Below are 15,160 nucleotides of genomic sequence, written 5' to 3' on the forward strand. Positions count from 1 at the left end.
ATGCTAAAGTTGTGATGGGAGTGGTGCGCTATGAACCCTTGTGAGAGCTTGTACGATTCACATCTCATTCCTCACTACTTGTAAAATGAAGTTGGGTTGGAGAAAGGTTCAAGGTATTATTGTGGAAATAGTAACGTAACAATGTAACACATGAACACCACTTATAAAACTTTTTACATATAAAACTATGTAATAGTTTAACAAACAAGAAATGTGCAGAGAGTCAACTTTCCGTCTCCCAAGCACTCGGACAGAGGTCTCCTGTGTTAAAGTACCGCGTCCGAAACATCCAGCCAACAGGTTTTATTACTTATTGGTCGTCACACCGCTTAACTTTCATACCACTCAACTTTTAATAACTGTCGCTCTACACGCCAAGGTATTCCTGCCATGTTATGAAATATGATTTCATAGTAACAAATAGATGTTTATTCTGTCATTAGTAGAATCAACTGTGCAGTCTGTTTTGAGTATAGTAAAACTACTTTGTGGGAAAGACTGTCAATAACATGTCCTACAACAGTATCTTTGATACCTCAATGATCTTTGGTCATTATTTAAACTATTAATAAATGTGCTGTAGCTTTTACATTAAGGCATGGTGGACGTGTATTATAGGTACAATAAGGCATGTGATTGGTTTCATAAGAAAATAAATAGTGTAACAAACTAAATGATTATATATGTTTTTGTATGTTAATCGTTTATCACAGAAAACATTTTTAATTCACTACAAAGAAAATAAGGGTGCTCTATCAATGATGAAAACTGGTATATTTACTTATATTAACACATTTTCCCAACCAATACCAATCAATTCCATACTTTACTCCCGCCTTTTACTCTTGAAGGGTATGACAAATAACTATTCATACACATGAAAATTCTATCATTTATTTACTAGGAGTGCCGCTCCTGATGGTGTGCAATGTCGAGTCCTTAACCCCCCCCCCCCCAAAAAATGTATTATTTATGAGTGGGTTGTACTTTGTTGCATGAGTTTAGATCACTCAATAAAAAGTAAGCAAGGAATTCATTGAAGAGAATCACTGGATTTTATTTAAAATCTCGCTCCTGTACATTTGCACTCTAATAACAGGAGTCCATGATGCGCTTCATGCTCATGAACCTCATGCCGCTCATGCCCATGTCCCTGAAGCTCCTGTACTCTCCGGGCCTCAGGTACATCATCTTGCCTCTGAACTGGGGCTGCTCGTACATCAGCCAGTGGCCGTCCATCACGTTGCAGGACTGGCACTCGTTCATGCGGTAACGCTCCATCATGTTGTCGCAGTCGTCCATCAGCTCGTGGCTCTGGCCGCCGAAGTTCTCCCTCTCGTAGATCTTCATCCTGAACTGTCCCCTGTGCTGTAAATGGAAGTGAGTGTGAGTCAATGAAACCCGCCGTCAAATAATGACATGGCGCCCAATGTGTGGTATCGAACGAAGGCGAAACGATGAGCTACGTTACCATGGGGATCATGCGGGAAGACCTGATGCAGTCGCTCATTCCCATGCGCTGGTAGTCGGAGTACTCGCCCCTCCTGACAAAGTACTGGTTGCCGCTGTAGTTGGTGCGGTCGTAGACCATGAAGCAGCCGCTCTCCACCCTGCAGGAGTGGCACCTGCTCAGGTAGGAGGACATGTCGGCGCAGTCGCTGCTGGTCTCATAGGAACGACCCTGGAAGTTCCTGTCCTCGTAGAAGATGATCTGAAAAAAAGAAAGAAAAGAAACCAGCATGATGACAGCGTAGAGATCATTTTATAATGTGCAGATTAAAGATGTTAGCCACAGCTGTGCACACCTTGCCCATGGTCATGGCTGCGTTGTTGTGGTTATAGGCTCAAAGGGACTGCACGCTTTTCTCGACGTCCCCCCGGTGGTTTTTATACCTGACCTCGTACCCAAACGTTACATGACGCCCATTGTTCAAATTCCTGACGGAGCACCGCGCTGCCGAGGCCCCCCGGTGCAGCTCAATGCAACGTGACCTTCGGCGGGTGGTGATTTGCGACGTTTGCATTTGTGAGAGGAGGCCCCACGGTGCATTGTCTGCACTGGTGAACAACAGGGGACCTGTTTTCCCCAAAAAACATGCCGTACCTTTATTAGATTTTTTACTTTCATGAATTGGTAAAGTAAAATAGTTTAGAGGATATGGTTTTGTTAGCAGTGAATAAATACAGATTTTTGGAGCAAAATAAACAGATTATAACATTTATTGAATGAAATGCAATTAATTTACACCAAAAAATCTAAAAACTAAAATATTAGAGCGACATTAAGTAATTATTTAAAAAAACACAAAAAAAGTTTAAAAAATATATTTTTTACAGATTAAAGTACCTTGTAGTTAATAACTGTTAATGTTTGGCTTTTATTTTCTATGAATTTATATTATGTTTCACTCTACCACCAAACATAAACTATTTATTTAGTTTATATACAACTTATTAAGTTAAAACAATGTTTACTGTTCCCTTTTATTTATTCTATAATTAGATTAATAATTCTTGTACTGTACCGTATCATCACTTAATGAGACTAGTAACTGATGATAATTGAGTTTGTTTTGAATACTAAATAGCAAACAATACTAGCTCGCAGGTTTTAAAAAGTCTTTTTTTATTTATTATTAATTACAATCTTCAATAATATCCAGATGAATACATTTCACACGAAAGCAGAACTGTAATAAATTAAAACAATTGGAAATAAATTGAATAAATAATAATGATAAAACTACAAATTGACTTCAAATGAACACATCAATGTTCATACCTTCAAAAACAACCAACAATACAGTTCGTATAGATTATTTGTCTAGATTATGAATTTAATTTCGCCTCTCTAATAAATATACACAAAGTAACCCGATAAGTCTGTAGAAATACAGGCTGTGTCTTGCATCTCTAATATTTAAAAAGAATACATTGTGAAGGCAACAAAGCTTTAGTGATTCATTGATTCACAGACCAGGGTCACTCGGCTGCACAAAAAGGAAGAACCCACAAGATTTAGAGCCACTTTCTATTTAGAATTTATACATTAAGAATACAATGGTTTAATCTGCAGGCTGTAGATCACAACGCAGTGAGGGCGAAACCAGAAGATCAGATTATGGAAAGATGGAGAGAGGGAGAAACTGGACCTCTCGGAGTCTGATATCCACCCACAATGCATATCTGCACCCTGGGTTTTTACTTGGGCTGTCAATGGATTAAAAAACAACAACTAATTAATCACTCATTTTGAAATTCATTAATCTCGATTAATGGCGATTAATAAATGTGTGTATTTCTTCTACCTTAGAAATAATGAGTAATCACTTTTGAAAACATGTATTTTAGACACTTATTATTTTAAACACAAAACTACACACATTTATCATCTTGGAGGCAGAATTCCACCGGGTGGAACATGTTAAACTAGCAACTCTTCCAGCTAGCTTAGCCTAGCTTAAAGTTGTCCGGTTCCCCTCGCCCCCCCTCTGTTTGATACGTGGAGTAATTCCTCCGCTGCATGTTGCGCCTGTTTGTTTTTCTTCCAATGCAAAAAGCTCATTCTACCGCCTTGCTTTCTCCCATCTATCTGACTGCATCTAGCAGCCGTTAATTACGCTAAAATATTTTGTCGCATTAATCTTGGCTACATGAATCGCATAAATTAACACGTTAATGTTTACTGCCCTAGTTTTTACCCATTATACTCAAAGTAACTCTTCATTTTTTATTTATTCTCAAAATATGTAACAACTACAACGTTAATTTTTTCAACCTTAATTTGAAATGAGATTCTTGGTACCTATACTTTATACTTGTGTAACTTTAATTTACATAGAACGAATAGAGGCATTTCTTCTGATAAAACATTTCATCAAGAGGGATGATTATGAATGAGAAGAAACGTTTCTCCTTAAATGTTGCTTTTAACTGAGGCAAAAAACACATTTCAATCCAACTCATAAATAACCAATCATTTGCATGACACACATGTTATAAATGGGATTTATTCATTTATTTTTGAGGTTGTGTTTTGAAGCATCAGTCCGTAAAGTTAGCAGGAGTCAGTGATGCGTCTGATGGAGCTGAATCTCATTCCGTCGTAGCCCATCTCCCTGAAACTCTTGTGCTCTCCGGGCCTCAGGTACATCATCTTGCCTCTGAACTGGGGCTGCTCGTACATCAGCCAGTGGCCGTCCATCACGTGGCAGGACTGGCAGTCGGACATGCGGGTGCGGTCCTGGATGTTGTCGCAGTCCTCCATCATCTCGTTCATCTGACCGCCGAAGTTCTCCCTCTCGTAGAGTCTCACTTTGTAGGACCCTTTGTGCTGTTAAAAGTACAGTACATTGCGTTTGGTCAATTTTAAAGGAAAATTCTGATTAGAAGATATTCGAGGTCTGCATCGCTCTTCTCTGTCGTCGTACCGTGGGGACGTTGCGACAGGACCTGATGCAGTCACCGAAACCCATCATGCGCTGGTAGTCGGAGTACTCGCCCCTCCTCAGGAAGTACTGCTGACCCGTGTAGTTGGGGCGGTCGTACACCATGAAGCAGCCGCTCTCCACCTTGCAGGAGTGGCACCTGGTCAGGTGGGAGGCCATGTCGGCGCAGTCGCTGTTGGTCTCATAGGAGCGACCCTGGAAGTTCTTGTCCTCGTAGAAGATGATCTAGAATCCCATAGAGCGACCACGTCACACATTATGGAACGGACACCAAACATACCAGCCCTGATGTAAACAGCTATTGTTGTGCAATAGTCATGTTGTAACAGCGCCCAAAAAGGTTATATGCACCACATATAAATACAGAAATGTACAGACGGAACAAATATAGTGGAGCATCCACGATACACTCACCCTGCCGTGCATGGTGGCTGATAGATTGAGTGATGCTATAGCGATCCTATCCTGGATTTAAGGCTTTTTATAGCTAACGTGGCATCCAAACGATCAATGGCACCATTGTATGAAAGTGAGGAGTCAGCGGCATGCGACGCCGGACCCTCTGTTTGTGAATGCTGATAGGAAAGGGTCATTATGCGTCCACACATGGGCTCTATCATTCTTGATCTAATGGCTTCTGCATCTGGAGGTTCATTTTTTGTGATTACTGCAATAGATTATTCAGCATACCTTTTATTTAAGTAAAATACTGTGGGTGGGAGTCTGAATCATATTTACGGTATGTATAGTCTGAATTTATTTCTGCTACTGCAATTGTATGCTCTAATGACACTTTGTGTCAAATAATAATGTAACCTAAAGCGTTAATAATCTCAAGTTCCCACACAAAGGTGGTGGGGTTATTTTTTAAATATGTGCATGAGTTTTATGAAAGGATGCAGCAAATACGTGTTCGATCCATGACAACCTTCATGATTTCTTTCATCAAACTGTCATAATGTACACAACTAATGCATGATGTTATCAGCTGTTTAAATAATTACAGTAGCTACATTCAACATTTGCAATTGACTTATACTTTGTAGATTACATGGTGGAGTAGAGTGGAATACATTTCATACATCACTATAAAGATGGAAACCCAGTCAATAGTGAACTATACTGTATTTTAAAATATATATTGTATGTTTTATTTAATTGGCAGCCTCTTAACTGGATCTTTTTTATACTTTTTATTTCATTTTTCTTTTACTGTATTTTGTATTGTCTGCCTCGAAACAATATTTCAGTCACAACGAGACTTTGATCTGGGTAAACGAACGAAAATAAAATTATACAATAATTATGGTAAATAATGACAATATGGAATACTGAATAGTATTGAACACATAGAATAGTATATTCACCAGGGCTGAAAAAATAATAAACACCCACAAGATAAGGTATCACTTGTCGGAATCTCCAAAAGTGTTTTACCTCATACATAGGCGAAATTAAATGGTTTTCTCGTATTTTATGTACAGCTATATAATATCATTGATTGTATATTTCACATTGAACTGACATTTTAATTAGGGCCTGAGCCGACTGAAAGTCGAGCGAAAGCCCTATTGTTATTTTTCTTTTATTTCCTAAACCATTTTAATTTTCTGTTGCAGAATATATATGTATTTAAATATATACATTTGATTATTATTATGTAGATGACAATTTTTAAATTTGATATTTTTACTCCTCAATGTTTATTTGATGATTTATAGTGCATATCGTTTTTTGTCAATTAAATAAAATATTTTAATGATTTCCTCCATGTTTGTAAGACTGAATTTGAGAACATGCTTGGTGTTAGTATCTTTTTTGTATTCATATTTATCGCCATCAGTAGAAAGTCAGAAAAAGTCACAAGCTCAAGTTTTTGTTTTATCTTTCATATTTTATTTCAAAATTGAAATATCTAGCACATATCGGTGATGCGCCTCATGCTCATGAACCTCATGCCGCTCATGCCCATGTCCCTAAAGCTCCTGTGCTCTCCGGGCCTCAGGTACATCATCTTGCCTCTGAAGTGGGGCTGCTCGTACATCAGCCAGTGGCCGTCCATCACGTGGCAGGACTGGCAGTCGTTCATGCGGTAACGGTCCATGATGTTGTCACAGTCCTCCATCATCTCGTGGCTCTGACCGACAAAGTTCTCCCTCTCGTAGATCTTCATCCTGTACTGTCCCCTGTGCTGTTTTGAAGAAACAAGAGAACAATTTGGACTATTTCCGAGGCAAAAGGGTATCACTCAAAGATTACCTTTAAATGTCTGTTTTAAACCTACCATGGGGATCATACGGCAAGACCTGATGCCACCGCTCATGCCCATCATGCTCATGTAGTCGGAGTACTCTCCCCTCCTCATGAAGTACTGGTTGCCCATGTAGTTGGTGCGGTCGTAGACCATGAAGCAGCCGCTCTCCACCCTGCAGGACTGGCACCTGTTCAGGTAGGAGGACATGTCGGAGCAGTCGCTCATGCACTCATAGGAGCGACCCTGGAAGTTCTTCTCCTCGTAGAAGATGATCTGAAAACAACGGATGCATTAGTTTCTACTTTGGATTGTCGGTAAAAGCATGGCAATCATTCGTTTCAGCAAATCTACTCTAAAAAGCAATGTTTGTGATTCATGTTTAAAATGATCCAGGTGCTTACCTTGCCCATGCTCATGTCAGTGGTGGTCATGTTTGTAGATGAGATGCTGCTGTTGCTACTGCTGCACTGCTGTCCTGTTGGGTTTAACCCTTGCTTTTATAGACGACCAAACTCTACAGTCAGTAGCGCCTCATTGTTCAAAACCCTGACCCAGCAACATGGTATAGAGCTCTGTACAGGCCTGTGTTACTGCGTTGCATACCCTTACGTGGTCCTAACAAAAGGCGGCCATGTCAGAATTACTTTGCACTCTCACAAAGTTCGTTGAGACATTTGTAGACCAATCGGGGCGCAAGGCGTCACATTTAAACAGAGGACTATTATTACTGCTGAATAATCTAAACAAATCCTAATGGGATTGACTTAAATTGTAGGTAAAGGTGAAGTAACCTTGCTGTAAATGGGGTATGAAACCGCATTTAGTTCATTGATCTCTTGTGAGTCATAGGCGTAAAAAAACACCAGAAAAGCATAGTTTTATTGGTGTTTTATTTCAGATCTTTAAATTGTTACAATGTTGCATTATAAACAACATTTAGCTACATTAATGGTTGAGTTACCACTTATCTTTGGGATCTATTATAAAAACCAAAGTCCAAAGCAACTTTCATAGTACAGATTTTCGCTCAACGTTGGAAAACATTGAACAGCAGGTCATTTAGCTAATTCATGATTGTGCTTGTGACAGTTGGGAGTTTACTTGGTAGGGGAAAGACCGCTCTGAATGTCGACAACAACGGCTGGTTGGCCAGAAGGCCAGAGTGAAGGCTGGTCATCAGAAGACTGCAGTTGAGCAGACTGGAAAGCTGGCTAAGAGCTAACAGATCAGGGTGACGGATGAAGGGTGGAGGATGGAGGATGGCAGGCGGATGTGTAACAGGCTTGAGTGCAGAATGGAGCTTAGCTAACTTGAAAGCAGGCTAGAGGGCTCGCAGACCAGATAGCAGAAGTACAAATAAAGTCCTCTTCCCACCCAGACATCAAGTTTTGCAAAATCACAGCACCCAGATGACCAGAACTCTTCCCTTTATAAAACCCCTGGTGCACAAAAGGTTAGAAGCTCATTAAAGTCAGCAAAAAAAACCTGCTGACCGAATAATCTTTACTTTGGTTATATTATGGTCAGGCTTGAATCACAGGTAACGGGGAATGGACCCCCAAAGCAAAGGAAACATGTGAGACCGGTCATATTCTTTTTTTGAAGATTCTTTACTGCAATGTTTCTTTCATTATCTTCCTATTGAGTCTTCAAAGAATGTGTTTTGTTACCTCTCCCCCACATTTTGTCCAGAAACTAGTCCCTGCTAAAGTGTAACATTTCCCTTAAAAAGTCTCATGCTCACCCAAAAAGCCAATTTTCTGTTATGTTTTTTGAGGGGGTCTTTCCAAACTTCTACTTCTAAAAGGTGGGGAGTAAAGCAGGTGTGTAGTGGGGTGATTGGGGGCTTTTCAAAAATTAAGATGTTCCTTAGCGTGTACTATTTGGTACTATTTTATATAACAATTTGCTATATAGCCAGAGTATGAATCATTCTTTTATTATCAGTGATAAGTGCCTTTGGCTGTCTAGTTTAACAATGAAAGCTAAATTTCTCATAATTACTTAAACATCCGGGGAAAATGTACATGCTGTCTGAAAAGTTAAAATATATCAGATTCATGGACACATTATATATATATATTTTGTATTTTCATTGAGGCAGTGAGACAGGTGTTCATGTGTAAACATGTTTTATTGAACGGCATTTGATTTATTGAACATTTAGTTGAAGGAGTCCATGATGCGCCTCATGCTCATGAACCTCATGCCGCTCATGCCCATGTCCCTGAAGCTCCTGTACTCTCCGGGCCTCAGGTACATCATCTTGCCTCTGAACTGGGGCTGCTCGTACATCAGCCAGTGGCCGTCCATCACGTGGCAGGACTGGCAGTCGTTCATGCGGTAACGGTCCATGATGTTGTCACAGTCCTCCATCATCTCGTGGCTCTGACCGCCGAAGTTCTCCCTCTCGTAGATCTTCATCCTGAACTGTCCCCTGTGCTGTTGGAAGAAACAAGAGAACAAGTTGAATTATTTCCGAGGCAAAAAGGTATCACTCAAAGATTACCTTTAAATGTCTGTTTTAAACCTACCATGGGGATCATGCGGCAAGACCTGATGCCACCGCTCATGCCCATCATGCCCATGCAGTCGGAGTACTCTCCCCTCCTCATGAAGTACTGGCTTCCCATGTAGTTGGTGCGGTCGTAGCCCATGAAGCAGCCGCTCTCCACCCTGCAGGAGTGACACCTGCTCAGGTAGGAGGACATGTCGGAGCAGTCGCTCATGCACTCATAGGAGCGACCCTGGAAGTTCTTCTCCTCGTAGAAGATGATCTGAAAAAACAGTAAATTGTAATGTTTAGGAATAGAGCTGCAAGGTCATGATGGTTCCATTCATTTCTGCTTATTGAAAAAAGCTTTTTAGAAAGTACCTTTCCCTTCATGTTCATGCCGGAGTTGCTCATGTTGGTTGTAGATGGGCTGTTGCTCCTGGGCTGTTGCTCCTGAACTGTGTACCTACCTGGTTTAACCCTTTCCTTTTATACCTGACCAAGGGAAAGAGTCACTGACTCCTCCCCCTCAGAAACCTGCTAGTCAGCAACTTACTATTGAAGCCAACAGAATGCAGAGGTTCTGTACCTTGTAGTCTATGACAACTGACACTGCATCTGTGAGGCCTCACGAGGTCGTGACAAAAAGATTCCACGTGTTGCCATGTCGACGAACGGCAGCACACAACTGAAAACGTGAGGAAGAGGGATGATAGTGTTGATCAGGGCTACTGTGAAAAGTAGGTCAGTTATGATATCTTTCTTTTTTTAACTTTTCTAAACTCAACATTAATCCAGTCTCAAACCAACCTCTTCTGACACCTGTTTACATTTTTGTTCTCACAGGTCAGCATTGAGCACGTCTCTACCGGTGACACCACTCAACTTGTTTTTGGTCTTTTGTGGCCCTCGCTTGAATCACGGTGTCATTTTATGACTTCTGTTAGTCTGATGAAGTGACCATCTCAAGGTGCCTCATTCAACATTGGGGGAATTTTCCATTGACGCTCCCCTAATTTCAACTTTGCGAAGCGTTGAGCCGCTAGCTTGCAGCTAATATTGCTAACATTGCTAAAAGCGGCAACATCAGAAAGGAATTGGTTTCATTCTCTGCTCATGTTGACAATACTTCACTACGTATTTTTATATAGCAAGTAGATGTGTGCTGCTATGTTAATATTCTGCAACCCGTTTATTACATCTTTATTACAGAAAAATATTGCGCAGCCTTCAACCAGCATTAGAGAATAAAACTCAAACGAATATCAAGCATACATTCAATTCATCAAACTAATCCAAAGATTAAGTAAATACAAAAAGTGTGAATTTAAGAAAGAAAATGCTTTGGTACATGGTTTGTTATTGAGAATTAGCTAACACTTTGAGCATTATGTGCGCATGATTCAGATATTAATGGAGATGTCAACTAACCCATGACGTAAGGTTTAATATTCAGATATTTTAAATTAATAAAAAAATATATTATATGTTGCATTGTCTTGTTCTAACTGTAATAAAGAAAATGTGAGAAAGTTTGACCACACACTGCATTGGAGAATAAAATTCGGTTTAAGTTACACACCATTGAGTTTGAAATGTAAACAATACAGAGCTCGTGATTTCGGAAATTCTTTGTTGATAACCTGTGCAATGTTTCTTCAACGTATTGTAGAAACACAAGTGTCTGGAATGTTTATGCTATGGCCATCTGTGTTAATTATTCCAAATGAGAATATATTATTTTCGCTGGCCGATATGATTCTAAATATTTCAATACCCACATAAGCCTCAGCACACATTGTTAGAGAGAAGGAGCTGGTCTCAGAGGATAGGAGCTAACGAATTAGCCAATCCTGACATTTCATCACCATGGACAAAATCCTCCGCCATTACACCTGAATCAGTCAAAACATGAGCCAAAATGTCGGCCAACTGTCTAAAGCTTTTTAGGTAACTTAATGATAATCTTAGGCTTCTAATTACTGCTAGCTGTACCAAAAAATGAATTCTAGGCTGATTGATTTGGTGTTTTCTTAGCAAAGAGGTTGTTTGAAGTCTTAGCTGTATAAACAGACAATTCAACCTTTTAGGTTGCTATTTAAAAAAATTCCTATATGCTACATTTCAGGAACAGCTATATGTATTTGTATTAAATATTTCATTGTTGGGCAATAAGCTTAACAAAAGGATGTGCAGAAATGACTCATTTATTGACATTTAATATATATATATATATATATATATATATATAAGCGGTGCCAAAAATGGCTGCTGTTGACTCCTGCAGGAGTCGAGATGAAGGAAATAGCAAAGTAAACTCTAAAACTGGACCACGATTATCTATTTTGTGGAGTTTTCTTCCACCAGTCTGCAAACGTGAGCAAATTTAATTGTAGGTAAATCTGTGAGCCAAGTTGTGAAGACCCTCTGATTATTCGTACACGTAAATATTCTATAATTTATTTAGTAGGAGTGCCGCTATCTGATGGTGTGCAATGTAGAGGCCTTAACCCCCCCTCTAAACAAATATTGTTAACCTCTTTAACATGAGTGGGTTGTACTTTGTTGCATGAGTTTTAGATCACTCAATAAAAAGTAAGCAAGGAATTCATTGAAAAGAGAATCACTGGATTTTATTTTAAAACTTGCTTTTCACTTTTCGATCTTGTACATTTGCGCTCTAATAACAGGAGTCCATGATGCGCTTCATGCTCATGAACCTCATGCCGCTCATGCCCATGTCCCTGAAGCTCCTGTGCTCTCCGGGCCTCAGGTACATCATCTTGCCTCTGAACTGGGGCTGCTCGTACATCAGCCAGTGGCCGTCCATCACGTGGCAGGACTGGCAGTCGTTCATGCGGTAACGGTCCATGATGTTGTCACAGTCCTCCATCATCTCGTGGCTCTGACCGACAAAGTTCTCCCTCTCGTAGATCTTCATCCTGTACTGTCCCCTGTGCTGTTTTGAAGAAACAAGAGAACAATTTGGACTATTTCCGAGGCAAAAGGGTATCACTCAAAGATTACCTTTAAATGTCTGTTTTAAACCTACCATGGGGATCATACGGCAAGACCTGATGCCACCGCTCATGCCCATCATGCTCATGTAGTCGGAGTACTCTCCCCTCCTCATGAAGTACTGGTTGCCCATGTAGTTTGTGCGGTCGTAGACCATGAAGCAGCCGCTCTCCACCCTGCAGGACTGGCACCTGTTCAGGTAGGAGGACATGTCGGAGCAGTCGCTCATGCACTCATAGGAGCGACCCTGGAAGTTCTTCTCCTCGTAAAAGATGATCTGAAAAACAGTAAATTGTAATGTTTAGGAATAGAGCTGCAAGGTCATGATGGTTCCATTCATTTCTGCTTATTGAAAAAAGCTTTTTAGAAAGTACCTTTCCCCTCATGTTCATGCCGGAGTTGCTCATGTTGGTTGTAGATGGGCTGTTGCTCCTGGGCTGTTGCTCCTGAACTGTGTACCTACCTGGTTTAACCCTTTCCTTTTATACCTGACCAAGGGAAAGAGTCACTGACTCCTCCCCCTCAGAAACCCGCTAGTCAGCAACTTACTATTGAAGCCAACAGAATGCAGAGGTTCTGTACCTTGTAGTCTATGACAACTGACACTGCATCTGTGAGGCCTCACAAGGTCGTGACAAAAAGATTCCACGTGTTGCCATGTCGACGAACGGCAGCACACAACTGAAAACGTGAGGAAGAGGGATGATAGTGTTGATCAGGGCTACTGTGAAAAGTAGGTCAGTTATGATATCTTTCTTTTTTTAACTTTTCTAAACTCAACATCAATCCAGTCTCAAACCAACCTCTTCTGACACCTGTTTTACATTCTTGTTCTCAGAGGTCAGCATTGAGCACATCTCTACCGGTGACACCACTCAACTTGTTTTTGGTCTTTTGTGGCCCTCGCTTGAATCACGGCCTGTCATTTTATGACTTCAGTTAGTCTGATGAAAGTCTTTAATCTGGATTTAAAGGAGTTGAGGGACTCAGAAGACCTCTAGCCATCTGGGACTCTGTTCCAGATATGTGGAGCAGAAGAACTGAACGCTACTTCTCCATGTTTAGTTTTGACTCTGGGGCCAGAAGGTAGAGCAGTCCCAGACGACCCAAGGGTTTGTGGCGGGTTATAAGGTATCAGCAGATCAGAAATGTTCTTCAGCCCTAAACCATTCAGTGCTTTATAAACCAACAGCAGGATTTTTAAGTAAATTCTTTGGTTGACAGGAGGCCAGTTTAAAGACCTGAAAACTGGAGTGATCCACGTTCCTGGTCCTAGTGAGGACTCGTCCTGTTCTGTATCAGCTGTAGGTTTCTGATTTACTCTTTACAGAGACATGTAAAAAAACTTTTACAGTAGTCGAGTCTACTTAAGATAAATGCATGGACAAGTTTTATCTTTGTTTAATTGAAGAAGGTTTTTGCACATCCAGTTGTGGATCTGTTTGCTGCATCTACCCAGCCCTTGTTTTGGATTATAGTCTCCTGGTAATATACAGTAGTTGTTGTTTTTCATAAAAACACATGGTAGCCTTTCTCATCCAGTCCAGTTGAATATAATGTTTTTCATTCTCCCTTTGACTGATCTTGCGTGTGCGGGAAGAATCTACATTTAAAAAAATAAAAACGGAGCGCTTCTTGATCAGACCTGTGATTGCGCGGAGAAATGAGGATGAGCAAATCCAGTGTCCATCACCATCTCAGATTCAATGGAAGAAACCCATCGACCATCGCAAAATGGAAGATAGATTAGCTGCGCTCGGAGGAAGATGACTATAGAACGACCTGCTTTTTTTTTTCCGAGGAACTCCATTTTGCTGAAAAGTAATTGCCAACGTTGTTGTCAACTAGTACCGGTAAATTATTCTGCTGACTTTATAAAGGGGAGTGAAAACATTAAGAAATACGTGTCCTTTCATCACCAAGCGACCGAGCAACGTACCATCGCCAACAGTGAGTGATAACTAACGTTAAGTATTAATTATATTGAAATGATTTAGTTAGCTAACGTTAGCTAGCTCTGATTAGCTGTTTACTAGCTACAAAGGCTTGCTGGCTAGATACCGTTAGCTAACGTTAGAGAGAGTGAGATGTTTCTCCTCTCCTCATAAGTTACACACAAGCACAATCTGTAGACTACTGCCTAATATTCTTATTACTGCCATTTGATGAGAATTGCGTATACAGTAAGCCCAAATAAGTATATTAATTATTTTTTAACAAAGTCCAATGTTATTTTACAAGTTTCAAAAAATAGACCTTTCACACAACTTCCATATTTGCTACCCGAAATACGCAATGGTTGTGGTAATCTTCTTCCTGTCTGAGCAGGGCAACGAGTTATTGTAGCGTACCAGGCTATTATTATTCCCAAAAGCAGCGATATCTGTCATTTCATTCCATCCCCGTTGATGGTGATTTTCGTCGAAAATGGGATTCAGGCTATCCGGCGGGATGAAGGACCGAACTTTAGCATTAAAAAAGGGAGCACTTGTGCCTGCAGCAGACACTTTACCTCAGATGACTACGTTTTAGGGATCAGTTTGCTGCTTGAAAACCAGAGGCTGACGCTAGCCCTTTTCCTAAAGGAAAAAGGGAGCCTGTGTATGAGCGGTGCCAAAAACGGAAGCTGTTGACGTCTGCAGGAGTCGAGATGAAGGAAATAGCAAAGTAAACTCTAAACCTGGACCACGGTTATCTATTTTGTGGAGTTTTCCTCCACCAGTCTGCAAACATCAGCAAATGTAATTGTAGGTAAATCTGTGAGCAAAGTGGTGAAGACCCTCTGATTACTCCTTAACGTAAATATTCTATAATTTATTTACTAGGAGTGCCGCTATCTGATGGTGTGCCATTTTGAGTTCTTAACACCCCCCCCCCAAAAAAAAAATATTGTTAACCTCTTTAACATGAGTGGGTTGTACTTTGTTGCATGAGTTTTAGATCACT

At 40.5% G+C, this 15,160-nt stretch overlaps 5 protein-coding genes across 5 annotated transcripts in view; all 5 read right to left on the reverse strand.

Moving 5' to 3' along the window:
* LOC119228777 (beta/gamma crystallin domain-containing protein 1-like) overlaps nt 1-1,820 on the reverse strand; it is a 244,007-nt gene extending 242,187 nt beyond the window's left edge. Inside the window, 3 exon segments of the mRNA XM_037488698.2 lie at nt 1,098-1,368; nt 1,472-1,711; nt 1,806-1,820. Coding sequence (XP_037344595.2) covers nt 1,098-1,368; nt 1,472-1,711; nt 1,806-1,820 — 526 coding nt within the window.
* A 2,237-nt stretch (nt 1,821-4,057) lies between these two features.
* Nucleotides 4,058-4,874, reverse strand: LOC119228784 (gamma-crystallin M3-like). The gene is made up of 3 exons (XM_037488708.1): nt 4,863-4,874; nt 4,431-4,673; nt 4,058-4,333 (listed from the first exon to the last, which is right to left on the reverse strand). The coding sequence occupies exons 1-3, from the start codon at nt 4,872-4,874 to the stop codon at nt 4,058-4,060; spliced, it is 531 nt and encodes a 176-aa protein (XP_037344605.1).
* Nucleotides 4,875-6,363: 1,489 nt separating this feature from the next.
* LOC119228781 (gamma-crystallin M3-like) lies at nt 6,364-7,139 on the reverse strand. Its single transcript, XM_037488706.2, has 3 exons — nt 7,104-7,139; nt 6,733-6,975; nt 6,364-6,639 (listed from the first exon to the last, which is right to left on the reverse strand). The coding sequence occupies exons 1-3, from the start codon at nt 7,131-7,133 to the stop codon at nt 6,364-6,366; spliced, it is 549 nt and encodes a 182-aa protein (XP_037344603.1). The 5' UTR covers nt 7,134-7,139.
* Nucleotides 7,140-8,865: 1,726 nt separating this feature from the next.
* LOC119228792 (gamma-crystallin M3-like) lies at nt 8,866-9,616 on the reverse strand. Its single transcript, XM_037488724.1, has 3 exons — nt 9,578-9,616; nt 9,237-9,479; nt 8,866-9,144 (listed from the first exon to the last, which is right to left on the reverse strand). Exons 1-3 carry the CDS (start codon nt 9,608-9,610, stop codon nt 8,866-8,868), a joined length of 555 nt encoding a protein of 184 aa, XP_037344621.1. The 5' UTR covers nt 9,611-9,616.
* Nucleotides 9,617-11,876: 2,260 nt separating this feature from the next.
* On the reverse strand, nt 11,877-12,627 carry LOC119228794 (gamma-crystallin M3-like). The gene is made up of 3 exons (XM_037488726.1): nt 12,589-12,627; nt 12,249-12,491; nt 11,877-12,155 (listed from the first exon to the last, which is right to left on the reverse strand). The coding sequence occupies exons 1-3, from the start codon at nt 12,619-12,621 to the stop codon at nt 11,877-11,879; spliced, it is 555 nt and encodes a 184-aa protein (XP_037344623.1). The 5' UTR covers nt 12,622-12,627.
* Nucleotides 12,628-15,160: the final 2,533 nt, after the last annotated feature.

This window comes from Pungitius pungitius, chromosome 10 (genome assembly GCF_949316345.1).
Source record: "Pungitius pungitius chromosome 10, fPunPun2.1, whole genome shotgun sequence".
In the NCBI taxonomy this organism is placed as follows: Eukaryota; Metazoa; Chordata; class Actinopteri; order Perciformes; family Gasterosteidae; genus Pungitius; species Pungitius pungitius.

What these genes read in the sequence shown, in the direction of transcription:
- LOC119228792 (XM_037488724.1), bottom strand. Translation starts at nt 9,610, where the DNA reads ATGAGCAACTCCGGCATGAACATGAAGGGAAAG. An exon ending in GCATGAACATGAAGGGAAAG is followed by an intron (nt 9,480 to 9,577) that starts GTACTTTCTAAA and finishes CTGTTTTTTCAG; the next exon opens with ATCATCTTCTACGAGGAGAA. An exon ending in CTTGCCGCATGATCCCCATG is followed by an intron (nt 9,145 to 9,236) that starts GTAGGTTTAAAA and finishes TTCTTCCAACAG; the next exon opens with CACAGGGGACAGTTCAGGAT.
- LOC119228794 (XM_037488726.1), bottom strand. Translation starts at nt 12,621, where the DNA reads ATGAGCAACTCCGGCATGAACATGAGGGGAAAG. An exon ending in GCATGAACATGAGGGGAAAG is followed by an intron (nt 12,492 to 12,588) that starts GTACTTTCTAAA and finishes ACTGTTTTTCAG; the next exon opens with ATCATCTTTTACGAGGAGAA. An exon ending in CTTGCCGTATGATCCCCATG is followed by an intron (nt 12,156 to 12,248) that starts GTAGGTTTAAAA and finishes TCTTCAAAACAG; the next exon opens with CACAGGGGACAGTACAGGAT.
- LOC119228784 (XM_037488708.1), bottom strand. An exon ending in CCTGTCGCAACGTCCCCACG is followed by an intron (nt 4,334 to 4,430) that starts GTACGACGACAG and finishes TACTTTTAACAG; the next exon opens with CACAAAGGGTCCTACAAAGT.
- LOC119228781 (XM_037488706.2), bottom strand. Translation starts at nt 7,133, where the DNA reads ATGACCACCACTGACATGAGCATGGGCAAG. An exon ending in CTGACATGAGCATGGGCAAG is followed by an intron (nt 6,976 to 7,103) that starts GTAAGCACCTGG and finishes CGTTGTTTTCAG; the next exon opens with ATCATCTTCTACGAGGAGAA. An exon ending in CTTGCCGTATGATCCCCATG is followed by an intron (nt 6,640 to 6,732) that starts GTAGGTTTAAAA and finishes TCTTCAAAACAG; the next exon opens with CACAGGGGACAGTACAGGAT.